This window comes from Saccoglossus kowalevskii, chromosome 21 (genome assembly GCF_978046115.1).
Source record: "Saccoglossus kowalevskii chromosome 21, keSacKowa6.1, whole genome shotgun sequence".
NCBI lineage: Eukaryota > Metazoa > Hemichordata > Enteropneusta > Harrimaniidae > Saccoglossus > Saccoglossus kowalevskii.
Window position 1 is genome coordinate 6,840,406 of NC_140661.1, and position 19,286 is coordinate 6,859,691.

The 19,286-nt window shown below is 35.5% G+C and overlaps 1 protein-coding gene and 1 long non-coding RNA gene across 2 annotated transcripts in view; one reads left to right on the top strand and one right to left on the bottom strand.

The window, feature by feature from the left end:
- Positions 1-19,286, bottom strand: part of LOC100369775 (uncharacterized) — a 34,792-nt gene that overhangs the window by 4,984 nt on the left and 10,522 nt on the right. The window contains exons 5-16 of the mRNA XM_006818453.3: positions 18,802-18,876; positions 18,199-18,309; positions 17,774-17,947; positions 16,684-16,800; positions 16,202-16,285; positions 13,608-13,712; positions 12,674-12,802; positions 9,727-9,804; positions 7,825-7,962; positions 6,724-6,798; positions 4,627-4,864; positions 4,072-4,187 (exon numbers count right to left, since the gene is read on the bottom strand). Coding sequence (XP_006818516.1) covers positions 4,072-4,187; positions 4,627-4,864; positions 6,724-6,798; positions 7,825-7,962; positions 9,727-9,804; positions 12,674-12,802; positions 13,608-13,712; positions 16,202-16,285; positions 16,684-16,800; positions 17,774-17,947; positions 18,199-18,309; positions 18,802-18,876 — 1,440 coding nt within the window. The remainder of the gene's footprint in view (positions 1-4,071; positions 4,188-4,626; positions 4,865-6,723; positions 6,799-7,824; positions 7,963-9,726; positions 9,805-12,673; positions 12,803-13,607; positions 13,713-16,201; positions 16,286-16,683; positions 16,801-17,773; positions 17,948-18,198; positions 18,310-18,801; positions 18,877-19,286) is intronic.
- On the top strand, positions 2,050-3,871 carry LOC146729600 (uncharacterized). Its single transcript, XR_014927998.1, has 2 exons — positions 2,050-3,045; positions 3,667-3,871. It is a non-coding gene; the product is annotated as an uncharacterized LOC146729600 (long non-coding RNA).

A 19,286-nucleotide genomic window follows, 5' to 3' on the forward strand; every position in this document is an offset into this window, starting at 1 on the left:
CTGTAATATATGCAACAAGTCATTGTCAATGACACGTCCCCGTTCCATTCATATTTGAGTGACATATACATTCAAAGCAGATCATGACCGAAATGCACCTGCATATGTACAACACATTGTACTAAATCTGAACAAAATCCATCCATGCATGACTGAGATCTGGTTCCGGAATTGTGAAAATACGTGATTTTAATGCATTTTCGGTCTTAAAATGGCCATCATTCAGCTATTGTTAAGCGGATCATGAAACAAATGCACATATCTATTTGTGACATGATGTACCATGTGTGTGTGAAATTTGAACTTGATCAATCCAGACATGTCTTGGATACGGATCCAGAACTAAATTCTTTAAGAAAATGGCCGCCAGTCGGCCATTTCGAACTTGATCGGGGGAAAAAAATGACATGCATCAAGGTCCTATTATGTTTAATGTAAGTACCAAATTTGAACGAAATCCGTCCATGCATAACTGAGATCTGGGTTCGGAATGGTGAAAATATGCGATTTCAATGCATTTTCGTCCTTAAAGCGGCCGCCATTTGGCTATTGTTAATGGGATCATGAAACAAATGCACATACATATTTGTGACATGATGTACCTTGTGTGTGTGAAGTTTGAACTTGATCAATCCAGACATGTCTCTGATACGGATCCAGAACTGAATTCTTTAAAACAAAATGGCCGCCAGCCGGCCATTTCGAACTTGATCCGGAAAATTAAATGACATGCATCAAGGTCCTATTATGTTTAATGTATGTACCAAATTTGAATGAAATCCGTCCATGCATAACTGAGATCCGGATCCGGAATGGTGAAAATGTGTGATTTTGATGCATTTTCGGCCTTAAAATGGCCGCTATTCGGCTATCGTTAATCGGATCATGAAAAAAATGCATGTGCATATGTCCCATATAATGTGTGATGTATGAGTGAAGTTTGAACTTAATCGGTCCATGCATGTTCGAGATACAGGTGATCACGAACGCACGCACGGACGCACACAGGGCAAAACATAAGTCCCCGTTTTCGGACTACGTCCGAACGGGGACTAAATATGCAATCATTTACATGCATGTAATTTACATCTTCTTTCCACCACAACGGTATGATCATCACATACAAATTTCAAAATGATGAGTGTAAATTATTTTTTTAGTTATGACTCTGTATAGATGTACACAGTGTTCTCCCCAGACTCTAAGCCAAGCATCGCGGCTAATTTACATAACAATACATCTTATTTGCATAATTTTGTTTGCATAATAATTAGCTTCCCCAACAAACATTTTAACTGAAATAAAGAACTGATACATATCTCATATATTTTTTATCATTTACATTCATTGTGTTTTATGTGTGCATCAAGTCAAATAAAGTTTGAAATAGAACAGGAAAGAAATGGAAATACTTATAGCCAGTCAGTAAATATATTGTTTATCCGTGGAGGTAATTGGTTCATCATTATTTTGTGTACAAGTACAGTCAGTTTTAGTGCCAATGTTACTGTCAGTTCATACGACGGGGGGGGGGGATTTGTTTGTTAAATTTGTAAAATCTGTATGAAGAAATTAATAAATCAATAATGACATTTTTTTTCGACAACGGCATTTCAAAACTAAAGTCAGCGATTTTTCATTGATCTATCTATTATTTGTGTAACGCTACGATCACCGTAACATTTGTCAGCTGACGGCATTGCGTTGAACGGGTATTCACCGCTGCTGTTGCGATCATCGGTCCCTGACTTTTTTGTTTAAAAATACACAAACTTAGAATGTTTGCTTAATTAAAACGATTCATTGATGATTAACTAAGAAATTACATCAAAATCGCCAACGAAATGTTGTTTTTAAACATCGCAGAAAAACATGCACTCTGCGCCGCCATCTTTGTTACCTCAGTCAAAATCTCCGCTGTAACCCAGCATGCATCGGTTGTGATGTTACTACATGCGTTACGTTGCCTTAGGGTGGCGTTCCTCGGTAATGACGCACTATGAATGAGGTATTTCTAGAGGTCAGGGTTCGTTTTTTCCATGTCCGTCTCGTCTGCAGTTGAATAATTTTTACTTCGATTTATTTACAGTTTTTTTTCCCCGATGCGACTTAATTTCACTTGTTTTTTTAATTCTTGGTAATTAGTGTCACTGGCGATGAAGTAGTAAAAACGCAATTAATCGCAGTGCAGCAACTCGGGATAGACCATCCCGACGCAATGGGCAAATTATTACTACCCTAGTATTTTGGGTTTGCCTGCTCCGCACCCTTGATAGACTTGGTAACTTCTTGTAGACTTCCGTTTTTATCACTGTTTTTGTAAGGCTAACTATGTACAAAGGCGAGATTACCTTTCGATCAATACATGTTATTGTTTTAAAGATGTGCTAGACGAGGCTGACACTTGTAAACAATACAACGTGAATAAGCATCGCGGGCAGGATTTCAAGGATCGCGGGCGAAACAAAAGCGACGCGGCTGTTTGTCTAAGCGACGCGGGCCCGCAGTGCTTGAAAGGCCTGGGGAGAACACTGACTGTACATATAATAACATACATACAGGTGGAAGGTTGTAACCACTATCAGTGTTCTCCCCACATAAAACAAAGCATGGCGGTACCACCATGCTTGGCGACCCGGCCGCCACGCTTGGGCTCGGACCGCCATGCTTACAACTTCACCGCCATGCTAATAGGATGCATTGTTTACATCCTTTTGACCCGCTCACACGTAGCACTGCATAAATTATCACCGTCTACGCCACGGCGGTTTGAACTTGCCGGGACAAATTAAACAGTCCCATTATTAAACACGTGTGAAGTACAGACGCTGTCAATGGGGAACAAATTGTCACTCAAGTTGCAAACACCGAGATCTATACAACTAAACATGTAAAGGAAAAATAGGTGATGCCGCCCGGCTAAAACGTACAATCACCGCTAGTACAGCACAGAAACGGAAGAGTGTAGAAACACGGAAACGGCGTGAGGCTGGTTTTGATGAATCATGGAAAAAGACATTTCCCTGGTTAAGGTCAATTGTTCAGGTAAGATTTCATAATTTTAGAAATAAAATGCCAGTGTGTGTATGTTTTGCCGATCGTAAGAACACCGAACATGGTAGGCCTACACCGATTTCAATCAACATCTTAGACACGAGGCTGGTATAGACACGACATGAAAAAAAAAACATCACTCGTTACTGTCAACTTTTTGTGGATTAAATATGGATATCTACATAGATTAATGGGTACGCGTATGTTATAATTTGTCCAAGCAAAAAAAAAAATCAAATTTTGTAATCTTCCGGTCACATGTTGACCTGTGTAGGTATTTCCAAGATGGCGGCCTGTCAACGTCTTGCGAACGACAGCTGCTATCATCACGCGCTATGATCGATGGAATCCCGATTTGTATACATAATTCTATCGTTACGTTTTAATTTTAATTGAATAGTTACCTCATGTTCTTTTTTCCTCGAAATTCCCGAGTCTCCTTGTCGTTGACCTGACAAAACCAACATGTAAACAACATGTTTTGCAGACGAAATGCTATCCATACGGCACTGGGTTCCCGATCGTGGCACAATTCAATTGTTATGTTTACATTTATTTGAACCTCAATCCTCAATGTTTTTTTTTTTATTATTTTTCATTTTTTCGCACTAGGAATGTTGTGCAGTTAATGTTCAAAGCACGTCTATGACGAGTTTAACTACAGTAAGGCAGCCAATGTTTGGAGCACAACAAAGTCAGAAGGATTAGTTTGGACTAAGTTTTATGGAACAGTTCACATTAAATGACGATCTTGTCAAATTATGGTATATTATGTAAAGTATTATGTAATTTATATAAAGTCTCTCATACATTTTAATACTGTCTTGTATGTTTGTTTTTGTGAGAGTGAATCCTGAAAAATATGCAAATTAGTATGCAAATTAGACCGCCATGCTTGCCTCTGAGCCTGGGGAGAACACTGCACTATATCACGTAAAATACCCCATGCATTATCTCAAATTACATCATGCTGCAACTTATGGAGATACAGCAGCAGAAGTCTAATATAATATATACCTCAACTGCTTTGACATGATCTTTTGTCTGGCAATGTTCACCAAAGGCTGTGGTCTTATCTGTCATAAGCTGATCACATATTATACACAAATAATGAGTCTCGATGAACTGTGGACCTAAAATAAAGAATAAATCAAAACATTATTGTACAGTTTATTTTATACATACATACATACAGGCTGCCAAAGTTGAGGAATACTGTATTTGTGAATTTTTAATATTAAAATGGCCACCAATCGGCCATCTTGAATCCGATCACCAAATAAACAAATGTATGATGTTTAATATAAAGTTTGAAAAAAAGCATTTGTTAAAACAAAATGGACACCATCAACGTTCTATAATTTACAATGTATTTACCAAAAACGTTCATACATAACTTTATTATCCACTAATCTTTAGTTTATGGATAATATTAGCCTATGACATTACTCGTATTAACCTGCTCTACGGAACAAGTGATAACAGGTGTTAGCTTAATATACATGTACTTAATATTATATTTTATCTGCATGGCAAACATCATAGCAATTAGATAATTAAATGTTCCCTTACCCACTGGATTTTTTATTTTTGGGTGGACTTTTTCTTCATCAGAAGATTCCTCATTCACCACGGCAACTGTGTTCACCTCCTTCAGAACTGGCAGTTTTAATTGTTTGACAAAATCCACTTCTTTAAGTGGTTGAAGTTGTAAAACTAGTTCTTCTAAGTAGTATCGGATGAGGTTATGGTGCAATGTTGTATAATGGAAAGCTGGTACTGTGACAAACAAACCATATGGAATCCAACCCTGAAAGAGGACATTTTTTTAATTACAGTAGAGTACATGTACTTATTTATGTTGAACCAGCATAGGCATTAAGCCGAGTAAGTATGGTAAATATGCACACCACAACACAAGGCATAGGTAGTTTATTATTGCCATCTTTTATGTTATAGTATGCCAAATTGGTTTGAAAAATAGATTAAATCACATATAACCCTCAGTTCATGCACTTGATACAAACATTCCACTCTTATGATGACTGCATGTAGAACCAACCATGCAAACACAGTGTTGTCTAGTGTGTTCACAATAATAATACAATTTCCATGCACTTGTTGACCTTTCATAAGTAAAATATGCTACAATTTACTCCAGAAAAACAATTTTCTTGGTACATTCCTACATTCTTGCATACTAATGAGGGATTCAGACACATTCCAAGCTGAACAATTTTCTTGGACTAATAACAAAGCTGGTCAATCCTTTCCCAGCAAAAATGGGCATCAAAATGCAATATTTCGAAAGTCCAAGTGAGGAAAGATTTGCAAACTTAATTACTTCGACAATTTAAAAAACAAGCAGCTTCTCGACTGAGATAGCTCCGCTGTTAGCAATGCACATTTCAATTAAAGAACAGAAAGTATCATTAAAAAATGAACAATATGTATAGTATCAAAACAATCAGACTTGTGGTTTTCAACAAGATGTGGAAAATATCACTTTTTACCAAAAATTACAAAAATATTCATCAAAATTAGAGAATTAAAGATATCATCGTGAAATGAACAAATCTGAGTTAGAACCACATGTAGTACCTATATATGTAATATCAAAGCAATTGGACTAGAGGTTTTTAACAAGAAGTCGAAAATATCACTTTTTACCAAAAATGACAAAAATATTCACCAAAATTTGAAAATTGAAGATATCATTACAAAATGAACAAATCTGAGAGAGGTCCACATGTAGTATGTATATATGTAATATAAAAGCAATTGGACTTGCTGTTTTCAACAAGAAGTCGAAAATATCACTTTTTACCAAAAATGACAAAAATATTCACCAAAATTAGAGAATCAAAGATATCATTACAAAATGAACAAATCTGAGAGAGGTCCACATGTAGTACCTATATATGTAATATCAAAGCAATTGGACTTGTGGTTTTCAACAAGAAGTCAAAAATATCACTTTTTACTAAGAGAGGTCTACCCAAGGTACATATACACCAAGTATCAAAGCATTCAGGCTTGTAGTTGTCAAGAAGAAATCGAAAAAGTAAAATATTGACACGGACGACGACTGACAATCACTCATATCATATGATAAGCTCCGCTCGACAAAGTCGCATGGATGCAGAAAACCATGTCAATATTTCACTTGTGGCAGCCCAGATTTTTTCTGCGCAGAATTGTTGGTTTTATGACAATGCAAATGAAACTAATTTTGTAAACAAACCCAACCAGGCCGGCAGCTGGGTCAGCAGATGATTATATGACAACAAACACATTAACGGTAAAAATACAAAAAATATTTCCTGCTAAATCTGCTGCTGAGATCACAGACATTCATAACTACCACACGAAATTCCAGAAACTCCAGAATTTGAAATCACAAAGCAATTATTAATTGCAAAATTTGGGGTATATGAAAATTTGTCAAATCAACAAATACCCCTCGAATTGCAGCTAATATTTGTTTATTGTTGTTTTGTCTGCACAAACAAAAAAAGCAAAATAAAATTTGGCAAAATCTTTACAAAGCTAAAACATCCAAAGTGATTTTTTTTTACTAGAAAATCTTAGTATTTAACATATCAATTCTAGCAAACATGTAACACGTATAGTTATATCCAAAAAAATATTGTGGAAACTGATACTTACATTATCCAAGTCACATATTTTGCATTTCTGTGTTAATGAATTGTTCTCTGTTTCAAACAGCAATCTTTCATATTTCTAGAAAACAGATTTATATATCTTTTCACAATTTGCTCTATTATTAGGGAATGCATGGATGTGAATGACACAGGTGTCAATGGTTATACGCTTGTCGAATAAAAGCAACGATTTACAATAAAAAACATGGTTTAAATGCGCTTGCAATAGAACAAATATGAAATCCATTTATTTTTAATTAAACTTCCAATCGTACAAACTGATATCTGTGATCTGACACGCATGTGATCAGACAGAGTAATTACCAAATTACCATCAGACGCAATATAATTCTACTTGCACATGCACAACCTTGCTAGCAACGGGTAAGGGCAGAACAAAAATATGCAAAGTCAACAGAACACCAACAGACATGCACCCCGGAAAAAGTCAGCGACATATTTGAAACAGTTTTTTCAAAATAGCAGAATGAGTGTGGATTGGGGGTACAAACAAAGGCAGCTAGAAAAACTATTTAAGACATCTGAGAAACATGGATTTCCAGTTAAAAAAAGATGCTTTTTCAGAGAAAATGAACTGAAATAGTATGTGTGTGTTTTACAGAGTAAATATGACCATGTTTTTTAACTACCAAAATACTCGCAAAAAATATAAAAATATTAGCCATTGCCAAAGATGATTTGCATGATCGTTATTCTTGCTTAGGCAGAATAGTGTGCAAATTTTAATTTTCAAAGGCTGGTACGAGTTACCCCGGTAGTTGAAAGATGATGGCAGTTTTATTTCAGGGGAATTTTTACGTTGCGAGTTGGAAATATTGATGTTCCCCGCACTGCGACTCTGTATTCAGAACGCTCAAAATCTGTCCTGTCTTCTGGTTTGTTGACCCCAGGTCACGCAATATGCACAAGTGAACAAACAATCAATGCACAAACGTTACCAAATCAGGAACCAGGAATTAAAGAGCTCTTTTCATTACTCCTACGTATGACATAAAAATGGTATGAACAGTCTGAATAACTGGCTACACCTATAAAAAAATGTTTACTTTATTTATTATACATACCAGTATATAATAAATCTTACCTTTATGAATAAACTTATTTTCCATCCATTTTGTTGTTGTGCTGCCCTCCCAATACCAGTAACAGCCATTGCAATGCGTACACAACTAATGTGTTTTATAGTTTCTATGTGTTTCTTAGAGCGATTCTTAGCTGTTTGCTAGGAATAAAATGAGAAGTTCATAACATCATAGGGAATAATATAGATTTATAATAACCATAAACAATTTCACAGGCGAGTTTTGTTTTGATTAGAAAATATTAACCATGTAACATAAAGTATGCTTCTAAACTTTAGCTGCAATTACAAGTTTAATTTGCTTTTTGGTGACATTCCATGGAATATGAATTATGAGTTGGGAGACATTGTTTTTAAAGAGGTACGAAAATTTCTTAAACATCTTTGTAAACACAGAAATGAAAGTAGTGTGAATTCACCATGAGATCTATTGTCAATTTTACTTTTATTTTTATTCAGTTTCAGATATGCATGTTTTTTTCGTTTCTTCTTTTATTTTGTTGTCGTTCCGAAGGCTTAATAAATATTATTATTATACATGTAGTTATTAAAAGTTTTTTTTTGACAAATGAATCACAAGAATTCTCATAAAAAGTAACCGTGACTTGCTGTCTCGAGGGCCATAGCGAAATGTTCACTGCTACAAAAGTTACTGTGACTCCCTGTCTCAAGGACCACAATGAAATGTTCACTGCTACAAAAGTTACTGTGACTCCCTGTCTCAAGGACCACAATGAAATGTTCACTGCTACAAAAGTTACTGTGACTCCCTGTCTCAAGGACCACAATGAAATGTTCACTGCTACAAAAGTTAATGTGACTCCCTGTCAAGGACCACAGTGAAATGTTCACTGCTACAAAAGTTACTGTGACTCCCTGTCTTAAGGACCACAGTGAAATGTTTACTACTACAAAAGTTACTGTGACTCCCTGTCTCAAGGACCACAATGAAATGTTCACTGCTACAAAAGTTACTGTGACTCCCTGTCAAGTACCACAGTGAAATGTTCACTGCTACAAAAGTTACTGTGACTCCCTGTCTCAAGGACCACAATGAAATGTTCACTGCTACAAAAATTAGTGTGACTTCCTGTCTTAAGGACCACAGTGAAATGTTTACTACTACAAAAGTTACTGTGACTCCCTGTCTCAAGGACCACAATGAAATGTTCACTGCTACAAAAGTTAATGTGACTCCCTGTCAAGGACCACAGTGAAATGTTCACTGCTACAAAAGTTACTGTGACTCCCTGTCTCAAGGACCACAATGAAATGTTCACTGCTACAAAAGTCACGGTGACTCCCTGTCTCAAGGACCACAATGAAATGTTCACTGCTACAAAAATTAGTGTGACTTCCTGTCTTAAGGACCACAGTGAAATGTTTACTACTACAAAAGTTACTGTGACTCCCTGTCTCAAGGACCACAATTAAATGTTCACTGCTACAAAAGTTACTGTGACTCCCTGTCTCAAGGACCACAATGAAATGTTCACTGCTACAAAAGTCACAGTGACTCCCTGTCTCAAGGACCACAATGAAATGTTCACTGCTACAAAAATTAGTGTGACTTCCTGTCTTAAGGACCACAATGAAATGTTCACTGCTACAAAAGTTACTGTGACTCCCTGTCTCAAGGACCACAATGAAATGTTCACTGCTACAAAAGTTACTGCGACTCCCTGTCTTAAGGACCACAATGAAATGTTCACTGCTACAAAAGTCACGGTGACTCCCTGTCTCAAGGACCACAATGAAATGTTCACTGTCACAAAAGTTAATGTGACTCCCTGTCTTAAGGACCACAGTGAAATGTTCACTGCTACAAAAGTCACGGTGACCCTCTGTCTGATGATTTCCCCAATTAGTGAGAAGTTGTCTCTTGCTGTTACAATAGTACACTACCTTGGTACGTGGGTTTTTAACTCCACAAAGAGTACATGGAATGTGATTCGCACCCTTCAGTCCATTTTCAACAGCATCCTAAAAATCAAATGATACTGTAGTTAACTGTTGAGAAAAACATTAATAGTTAAAATAATTAAAAGTTTTTGATCACTCAACTGAATCAGAACAAAGTTTGGTAACCACACGTTGACCTTTAACCTAATCAACCAAGAATCGCATTAACAATCATTAAGGTAGCGAGAAGGGAAATTTTCACTTTTTTCTTGGTTTTTCAAAAATTGATAAAACGTTTACTTTAGACCTTGATACATCATCCCAGGTTTACAAAAGATCGAAATTGCGAAATAACGTCGCTCAAATCAGTGTTTTAAAACGCTAGCAGAAAAGACTACAACTGCCGTTTGCATATTGTTTATCTTTGAAAGGGTTTAAATGATAACATCTTATCTGTATACTCCGTTGTTGACGATTCTGATATAACGGGTGATAAGCTTCCAGTTGCAAACAATGAGTGTTTATCTAACGTCCATTGTCAGCATTATTGTTAGTCAAGACTTCGTCGGAGAAACATGGCCATACAGTACTCATTTCGCCCAACCTTCCGCTTTTACATCGACCGCTTAACGCTTAATTTCCGACCATGCGGTCTTGTCCGACCGGAAACCGACCGCATTTTAATCGCGTTTTTTTTTTTTTTTTTTTTTTTTGGCTCGCTCGCTCATTGAAAACACCGACCGCTCGTCCAAACACTGATCATTGGCGCAGCAGGGGTGGTCGAAATGGTGGTTTTGATAGTAAAGTGTGAACGTACAACTAACTAGTATTAACTATTATTAAATTCTGAACGGCACTTCAAATCTAATAGTTGTATGACACTTGTATCGTGAAAGCAACTGAACTGGGACCTCTTGTTACGTGTTTTGGGTGCTTGTTCTAAATGTAATATGTTATTTTATTTTAATGAGACAATCACGTGAAAAAAAACATAGGTAACTCATTTTGACAGAGCAGAGAAACGAGGAAATGTTAATGATTAATTCCAAAAATAACGATACCGAATCCATGTCGGTCCATGTCTGGTAAAATTTGACATTCAATTTTTAAAATTAGGTCACGATCATTGAATGACTTCGGCCTAAACCGTATACGTATACGTAAAATTGTTCCCACAAAAAATATTTTCGACTAAAAACGGCCACAGGCCCTGAAAAAATCGAACAGAGCTTGACATGTATGAATAATTTATTGGGCTTAAAAATTTAGTTATAGCCATAGATATTTGGTGGCCAGTCGATGAACAATTTCGAAACTCAAGATTCACACGGCTGCGAAAGTAGAACATTCCGGAGGCGGTGAAACGGAAGAGCCAAACTTAACGCATAAAAATAGAACGCGTATTTTGACCTCTGTGGCCAACCAATGGCTGATCACAATTACGTTCTATTTTACTAATACACTGTACCATGTTTTCTAACGCAGTGGCGAAAAAAAAGCGTTGACAGATGAGGCAAAGAAAAATCTGCCACTCAGTGTCACACTCTGACACAGCAATTTTGTTTTCAAACATCGGCCATTTTGTTTCACCATGAAAACCGTTTTATTAGATCACTTATCAGAGACACTTGAAGGATTAGCTTGTTTGTAAACTGTCAGCGTGTACAGTGGGACAGTAATGTTTGTCAGAGGATTATCCCTCGTTATTCGTTTGCATAACAATGGAAACCCGAACGTTCCTGGAGTGGGGACTCAAATGCCAGCAGTTTTCTTCATTTTTCACGCTCGAGCATGAAATTATTCATTATCAGACACTCTTTATGAGCTCTATGATATCAGTGGTTAATATGTTTGGCCATTTTTAGTGAATATTTATAATAATGCTGCAAATCTACAGTGTTTTATTAACCAAAACTGTTTTTCGCGTTTTTCTCGAATTGAAGTTTCGATTGAGTACGACTCATTGGGACCGCCGCCAAATCAAGTGCGTTCGGACTAGGACATTCAAACTCGCAGTTATCGTTCAATAGATAATGATGGTGCAAAATATGTCTGGGTTTTTAAAGAAAATGCTTTGTCACAGAATAATAGTCTGTTAAAGGTGTCAAGTATGAAATAAGTTGAGGACAAAAAAACAAACCTGCATAGAAATCGGAATAATAGGTCTTTTGATTATCTGAGACGCATTTCAATGGACTTGATTACGGACAATGCATGACGTAAATTTCACCAGGAAATTCCGCAGTGTGCTCTCGCAATCGCGTACTTAGTCATTTTTACAAGGTTCGCCATTTTTGATGTCACGTGATAATTATGTAAACAACGACTGTCCAGTTTGTGCGAAATTGTGCCTCTATACTTAGTCTTTTGAAATATATAAGCTAAATTACTCTTCTGAACAACACAACAGACAGAGAATGTTTTATTCGAAAATGTCACAAAACCCTTCTCGCTACCTTAAGCAACATGTATATAGTACTGCCACTGATTTTGTAATCATTAATAGTACTAGTAAATATCAAGAATTCCTCATAATTATGCATGTAGTAAAAAATCCAGTATTAAACATTGTGAAACATGCCTGAAATGCTCATCATTTTATTGCAGGTGCATTGTTATATGGATTTTGCATACACATTTTTAGGAATTTATTTTTATCAAATCCATGACCCACAATGAATGCTGCAGAAATTACCCAAGAAACAAATTATCTTTGATACTGTAAAATATTTCAGTTTAGCTGGAATTAATTTTTGCTGTTGAGACTGTTTGGGTGTTTTGTATGGAGTTTATCTTCACTTATTTTTGATGAATTGAATGTAAAATATAGGAAAAAAATGTATATTCACTTGATTTTATTCTCGCTGAATCATCCCTTCAGTGAAAAAAGTTAAAATGAATTTCAAGCAAAAATAAAGTATTTCACAGTAAATGCTTGTTTAATACATACAAGGTCCTTGAATGCTTTCTCACAAGTGTCAGGATTTATCATTAACTTCAAAAGATCCATCCATTTCTTGATCAGTGTAATGTTTTCCACTTCATCAGTATGTTGCCACTTTGCCAGATGTTCATTATGCTGTGGAAAGTCGTTACCATGGATTTATGAGAATATGTTCATGATATGAAATGAAGTTCTCGCGAGAATTGACAAAATCTCACAAATTGTGAGATGATCACAAAACGTACATTTTTTGGAAATACTGTACTAATGATAATGAGCGATTCTATGAAAGAGTTGGTTTGCATCCATTTCGTCTGGCAGAGATTAATAAATGGAATTTTGGGCTTAATATGTGCTTAGCTACACTTCAAATGGAGAAAATATTGTAGATTTTTTTAATTCAATTAGTTATTGTTTCTATTATTTTGGTGCATTATGCAAGTACTGTTTTTGTTACAAAAACATATTCTGTGTTTAGGACTTATACATGACCTATGTGGACATCTTCCTGTCATAATGACAGTATGGCAATATAATAATGATTTGAGTGTCAACTACAGGTATACTGAACAGGTCTGGTGAAGCACCTGTGGACCTTAACCAATTAAAGTTCACCCAAATTCTCATCCATTAGCGAATGAATCCCGTCCAAAGGATTTAGTCTTGCCATTGAGTCTATAGCAAACTCTCCCAAGGTAAGGTTTGCTTGTGACCAAGGAACATTTAAATGGGTGGGCTTTCCGGGGAAGCATAGGATACTGGTCTAAGATGTGCAAGTATCTATAAGAGCACTTTATATCAGCACTTGTATTGCAAATTGCACATTAAAAAATCAGGAGAAACAACAGTTACATTGAAATTCAAGAACTGTCACCTGGCACAAAAATGTTTTTAAAAAAAAACCAAAAAAAACCAGAAAATGAGATTCATAAACACTTACATTATTTTTTGGAGTCACTTTTTTAGCACAGATAAGACAAAGATCATAATCAGGCGAGTCAGTTATCTCAATCACTTTAGTCAGCCTGTCAACCAATGAAACTCTCTGGAAATAAACAAGGTCAGATCACATCTCTTGATATAAAAAAAAATCCTAAACTTAGAGTGACATGAAGTACTGTAAAATACTTTTAAATTATTTTATATTTATTATATTTTAGGTCATTCAAAGGTGGAATGTTACTCAAAGGTTCAAATAATGTAATTTCTTTTTTATTTTCACACGCGTGAAATTAATAAAATAAAAATCACACTTGGCTTGGATAAAATTGATGTACAAAATGGAATGAAAAGATAGGTGTACATGTACAACTTTTGGACAGTGACGTATGGTAGATAACTATACTTAGTACAATGTATCTTACAAAGTAATTTTCTCGTCAAAAAGTATTAAACAACCAGCCTTCCGGCTGATATAGCTCCACTGTGTACATTTTTACCGTAAATCAACTAAATATTTAGAAAATTAAAATTGTCATGAAATAAAAAAATGTGTCAGAGGTCCTTCCAAAGTGTCTGCATATAAAATATCAAACAATTGGGCTAGCCATTTTGTACAAAAAGTGGAAAATAGCATTTTTACTAAAAATGACAAAAATGTTCACTAAAATTAAAGAATGGAAGATATTGTCACAAAATGGACAAATTTGACTAACGACTACTCAAGGTCTATATATAAAACAAGAGTTCGCAGAGAAATCTCGATGCTGGGAAAATAAGAGCTTGTTTTAATGAAAACTTGAAGTATACATGAGGGTAAGTGTTATTATTTATTTATTTTGAAAGCTCAATTTTTAACTGAAGGAATTAAACTAATTAAACATTCATGTTTGTTTATTTAGAACCTTAGACTACTGGACTACCAGACGTTTAATTGTACTTTTATAGCGTATGTTACTATGACAATCAACCAATTCGAGAAAAACATTCGACAATGACTAAATGCATGGCCACAGCCAAATCGCTGTTTAATTGAAATAAAAAAAATCAAAGAAAACAGAGAACTCTAAGACAGGAAGAGAAACACGAGCGATGTAGTCGAACAAAAGGCAATATGGCAGCCGTGTTTGTTTCACCTAGATCAATACAGTATTACCCGCGATGCTCTATTCCCATATGTGGGTATGTGGAAGTTCATAGCCAAGTGTACTAGTACTGTGGTCAAAAACAAGGTAAGAAATTACGTGACGAGATCGAACCGATTTGCCGTTGATTTCCGGGTTCGTTTCATATAATATATATATATTGAAAAAGAAGATCGATACGCACTACACTGCCGAGTGTAGTAGACATACTTCTGATGGAAATAGGAAGTTCAAAGGAAGTTAATACAGTTGATTTATAACAGACTGAGTAAATGGAAATCACTTTTCAGTCCTCATTGAGGCACAAACATATTTAAATGAGTTAGTAAACAAGAGACGATGGCAACTTCACGTTGTGGCAGATTTACACACTGCTACAGTTCGACTAAAGTTTACAAACACCACAGTCAGTTACACAAAGTTCCCCAAATTAAAAAGGAATTTTTAAATGCGTTGGGGAACACGAGACAAAAAATTGAGCATACTTAGATGATGACTCCACGTTATAACGCAGCATGAAAATGGCAATTTAAAACTTTGCCTACGGATTTCCCTGGGCCAGATTAACATAATACTACAGTTCGATAAGTTTACAAACACCACGGCCAGTCACACAAAATCCATCAAAAGAAAACTGCAAGTCGTATAATGCCAAAACAGTACCATGATTTCAGAACTGTCGAAAAACTATCAGAAATTCGTAACATATAATTCGAGTGATTGTTTAACAAAATAACTCATTATTTGTAAATTCAATCCATCGAAAAAGCCTAAAAAAAAACATTTTTATAAACAATTTTTATTATATAAATACACTTTGAAAAGAAACGTGATTCATAAACATAAATCTATTTGAATACATTCTCACTACAAATTACACTATACTTATTTTTCAATGGTGTCTCTTCACAGCACAAACTCTTGGAATCATGCACTCGTGTGAGTACTTCAGTGACACATTTTATAGCTACGCCCAAAATAGTCCATTATTTATTGCACAATTGTGACCAATCGACATCATTCTGTTAACAACCAAAGATTTTCATAAAATCTCCATGAACTTTTTTTTTGACCATTCATAAGTAAAATAAATACACTACAATTTACTCCAGAAAAATAATTTTCTTGGTACATTCCTACATTGGTCAATCCTTTCCCAGCAATAACGAAGCAATCTGACTAGCCATTTTCAAAAGGAAGTCGAAAATGTAAATTTGACACTGACTGATACCCGACAATCCGACGCAGTTTTTTTTTAATAAAACACTATGTTTGCATTATGGTCTACAGTTTTTCTCAAAAAAAAGATTGACAGTGATTTAAATAAGTTTACATTTACAACTATAAATACTAAGACAGTTGATTATAGACATAATTCATAGGCTGAGTGACAGAGGGACAATGTGAAGGTCTTGAACATTGTATTTTGGATGATCTCATAGCAACTTACCCGTTTGTATGCCTTCAGTTCATCAACTGAACTAACTTTGTCAGTCCTTGCAATCCCACATTCGTGGGCCATGGCAAGATAACTCTACAAAAGAAATTTATTAAATTACCCACATTCATACTCTCTCAATTTTCACTGAAAAAAAAATGACTAACAGAAGTTCGGGGTATCTGGAAACTATTACTTGTCAATTTTGATATTTCAATATGAATGATTTATGAAAATATAAATACTATAGAAGGAGGATTACTCCCCCACCCCCCCACCCCCGAATTGGATTTTAGCGGATATTGGTTGCATCAATAATTTTGGTACCGGTATATATTTTGCACATTTTTATGTATTTTTCTGTAATTTTTCTGTTAATTAAAAAATAAAAAGACATAATTTCAAGTTGACTGTAGGTCTTGATCAAAATGTTTTAATGAAGTGACTAATTTAATGTTCAATAATATAAGACTTAATACATTAAAAATACTTACATCTCTCTCAGGATCGAATGTGTTTTTTTCACTCTCTGTTGTTGGTGTCTTGGTATTTTTTTCTAGTGCTTTTATTTTAAGATGATGTCTGATTCCATTCAAATGCACTTCAAAAGCCTGTTATACAAGATATTGGGTTAGTTAAATTTGATTATGGGAATTATTCAGGTCCTGTTTTCCATCAAACTTACCCGAGCACTCTAGAGCCATGTTGCTTAAGTTGTTACAGATATTCACACTGATCATTTCAATGTTCAGTGTACAAACTCAATTTTTATGAATAACAGGGGTTTTTCTAGAAAAAATGAAGGAGCACTGCAATTCAGCGGCACCACCAAGTGGGGGCGATAGGGTTCTCCCTACCAGGGTGTGGAGTTTTTGATAATTCTAAGTTAAAATGGAGCATTCTATGGCTTCCTTGGGGCCAAAATTACTATCAGACAGATCACAGTTGAAGACTGTGCCCATGTGTAATCCCTGGTCAATCAGAATTTTATGGTTGCCAGAGGATCTGCTGTCCAGGGTACTGCTCCCCTTTTCCCTTATTTAAAAATATCCCTGAATAATATACTGTTAAATTACTATTGTTATTTTCGTCATTTGATAATTTGTAGGGTTAACAGAATGCCAACGTGTATGTGAAATAAAGCAAGGAAATCACATCCAATATGGCACGGTAAATAAGTTGAATGAAAGCAATTGACATTTACATGTGTGACCTCTTGTCCCAATTGATGGGTAGTTAAGCATCCTTTTCTAGGGATGCCTGATGGCCAAACAGAAGATATGCTGTGACGTGAAGCTAGACTATATGGTGTCATACGAGAGAACAGATTTGAGTCACGTATGCGGTACATGTTTACTTTGATTCAACATAGTATTTACCATGCACGCATATTTGTAGAGGTAAAATACAGCAAATATTCTCGTTGTCTTGTTTCTCTCAGTTCTGTTTTGATTCACTTTTCTCAGTAGTGATTTTTTTTGTTCTATTCTGATTTGTTTTTAATTTTTAACCATTTCTTCCCTCCGGGGATTGAATTAAGTCTAAATAAAGAGTTATTGATAGAAGAATTAGGCTGAACTCTACCTCTTTCTCATGGCATTCTAAACTGCATAGTGCACAATAAGTTTGGGATGTTTCCATGGATACATCTTGTTTGTTCATAGAAGATGCTTGATTCTGTTTCTTAGATTTCTCCAGGAAAGCTATGGCCTCAATACTGGCTGCATGTCTCTTTCCTTTCAAATGATCCTGAAAATCCTGTCAAAATCAAAGAAGATAAGTTTTTTGTTTTTTAAGACAAACTGCTCATAACCACACATAACACTAATATACGACAGCAACTTACAGCGATCCAATGGTAGGTGAAGATATAGTAAATGTAAATCTCTGAACACATCGCGTTGCTAAGGAATACTTTCAAAGTGATCTAGCCCATCATTTCTCAGCAAATGCATGTTTTCAGGAATAGCTAATTATAATCAGTAATACAATTGATAATAGTAGCTTACCACTTCACTGCCACAGAGCACATTACAATGAGCACATGTCAATCTCTGTTTCTTGTGATATCCTCCATCCTTGTCAGACAATCCTTCTCGTTTTCTGCCTTTTTCATCAGCCTGCGGGTACAAGTAATAAATAGGTTCCCGTTGCAGTGTGCACAGTGCAATGTTAACTAACATTATTGTAGTTTAAAATGTAAAAGATAATAAATAATTAGGATGCATGCTCATTCATTTGCGGATCAGTTTCTCTGAGAAGACTAAATATAGGCCCCGATGCATGTAGTGCTTGACATTCACAGCAAAGTATGGGGGAAGCACATTAGCTACCGATTACTAATTCACTGACAAATTTTGACATCAGATGTGACTAACATACTTTTCACCCTGTAAAATCTCATGAACTTGTTTACAATCTTGCTTTTTATAGATAACTGGTATTTGGTGCTGACAGAATGAAGGGTAATAATAAATGAAACTATAAATCATATGATTTAGTTACAACCAAAGTAGTTAACAATCTTCTGAAAGAAAGTAAAGACTATTTTGTTATGAAAAGGTTAATTCAGGAACTTTGTGTAAATTATAATTTACTGGTTCTAAACTCACCCTGGCAGTTGACTTTTTCTCTTCATGATGTTGATTTGCAATATGCAAGGCATTTTGGGAATGCATGCTCACGTCCTGACAAGAAAACAAAACAAGAATCATGACAATGACGAGATGTACACACCCATTCACTGTCTTTACTTATCGCAAGCTGATTAACCTACTCTTTGCCTGTCTGCCAGCCATATCTTGAGTTTGCCAACTACTCTAAAGGGGGTAATTATTCACTGGGTTTTAATTTGGCTTATTTTGCTGACTGGAAAATGCGCTAAATTAAAACCCAGTGAATATGTAAAATTTAGCATAGAACACAATATCTAAATGATAAAACCGTGAATATGCCTGAAATGGTAAATCAGCAAAAAATTTACCCCAGCGAAAATTAGTCATTTTACAGTAAACAACATTTGTTGTGCATACCAATTCACTCCTGTGTCAACCAACATGTCTTGGTATGCCAAGTAATCTTGTATCGTACCAACCAA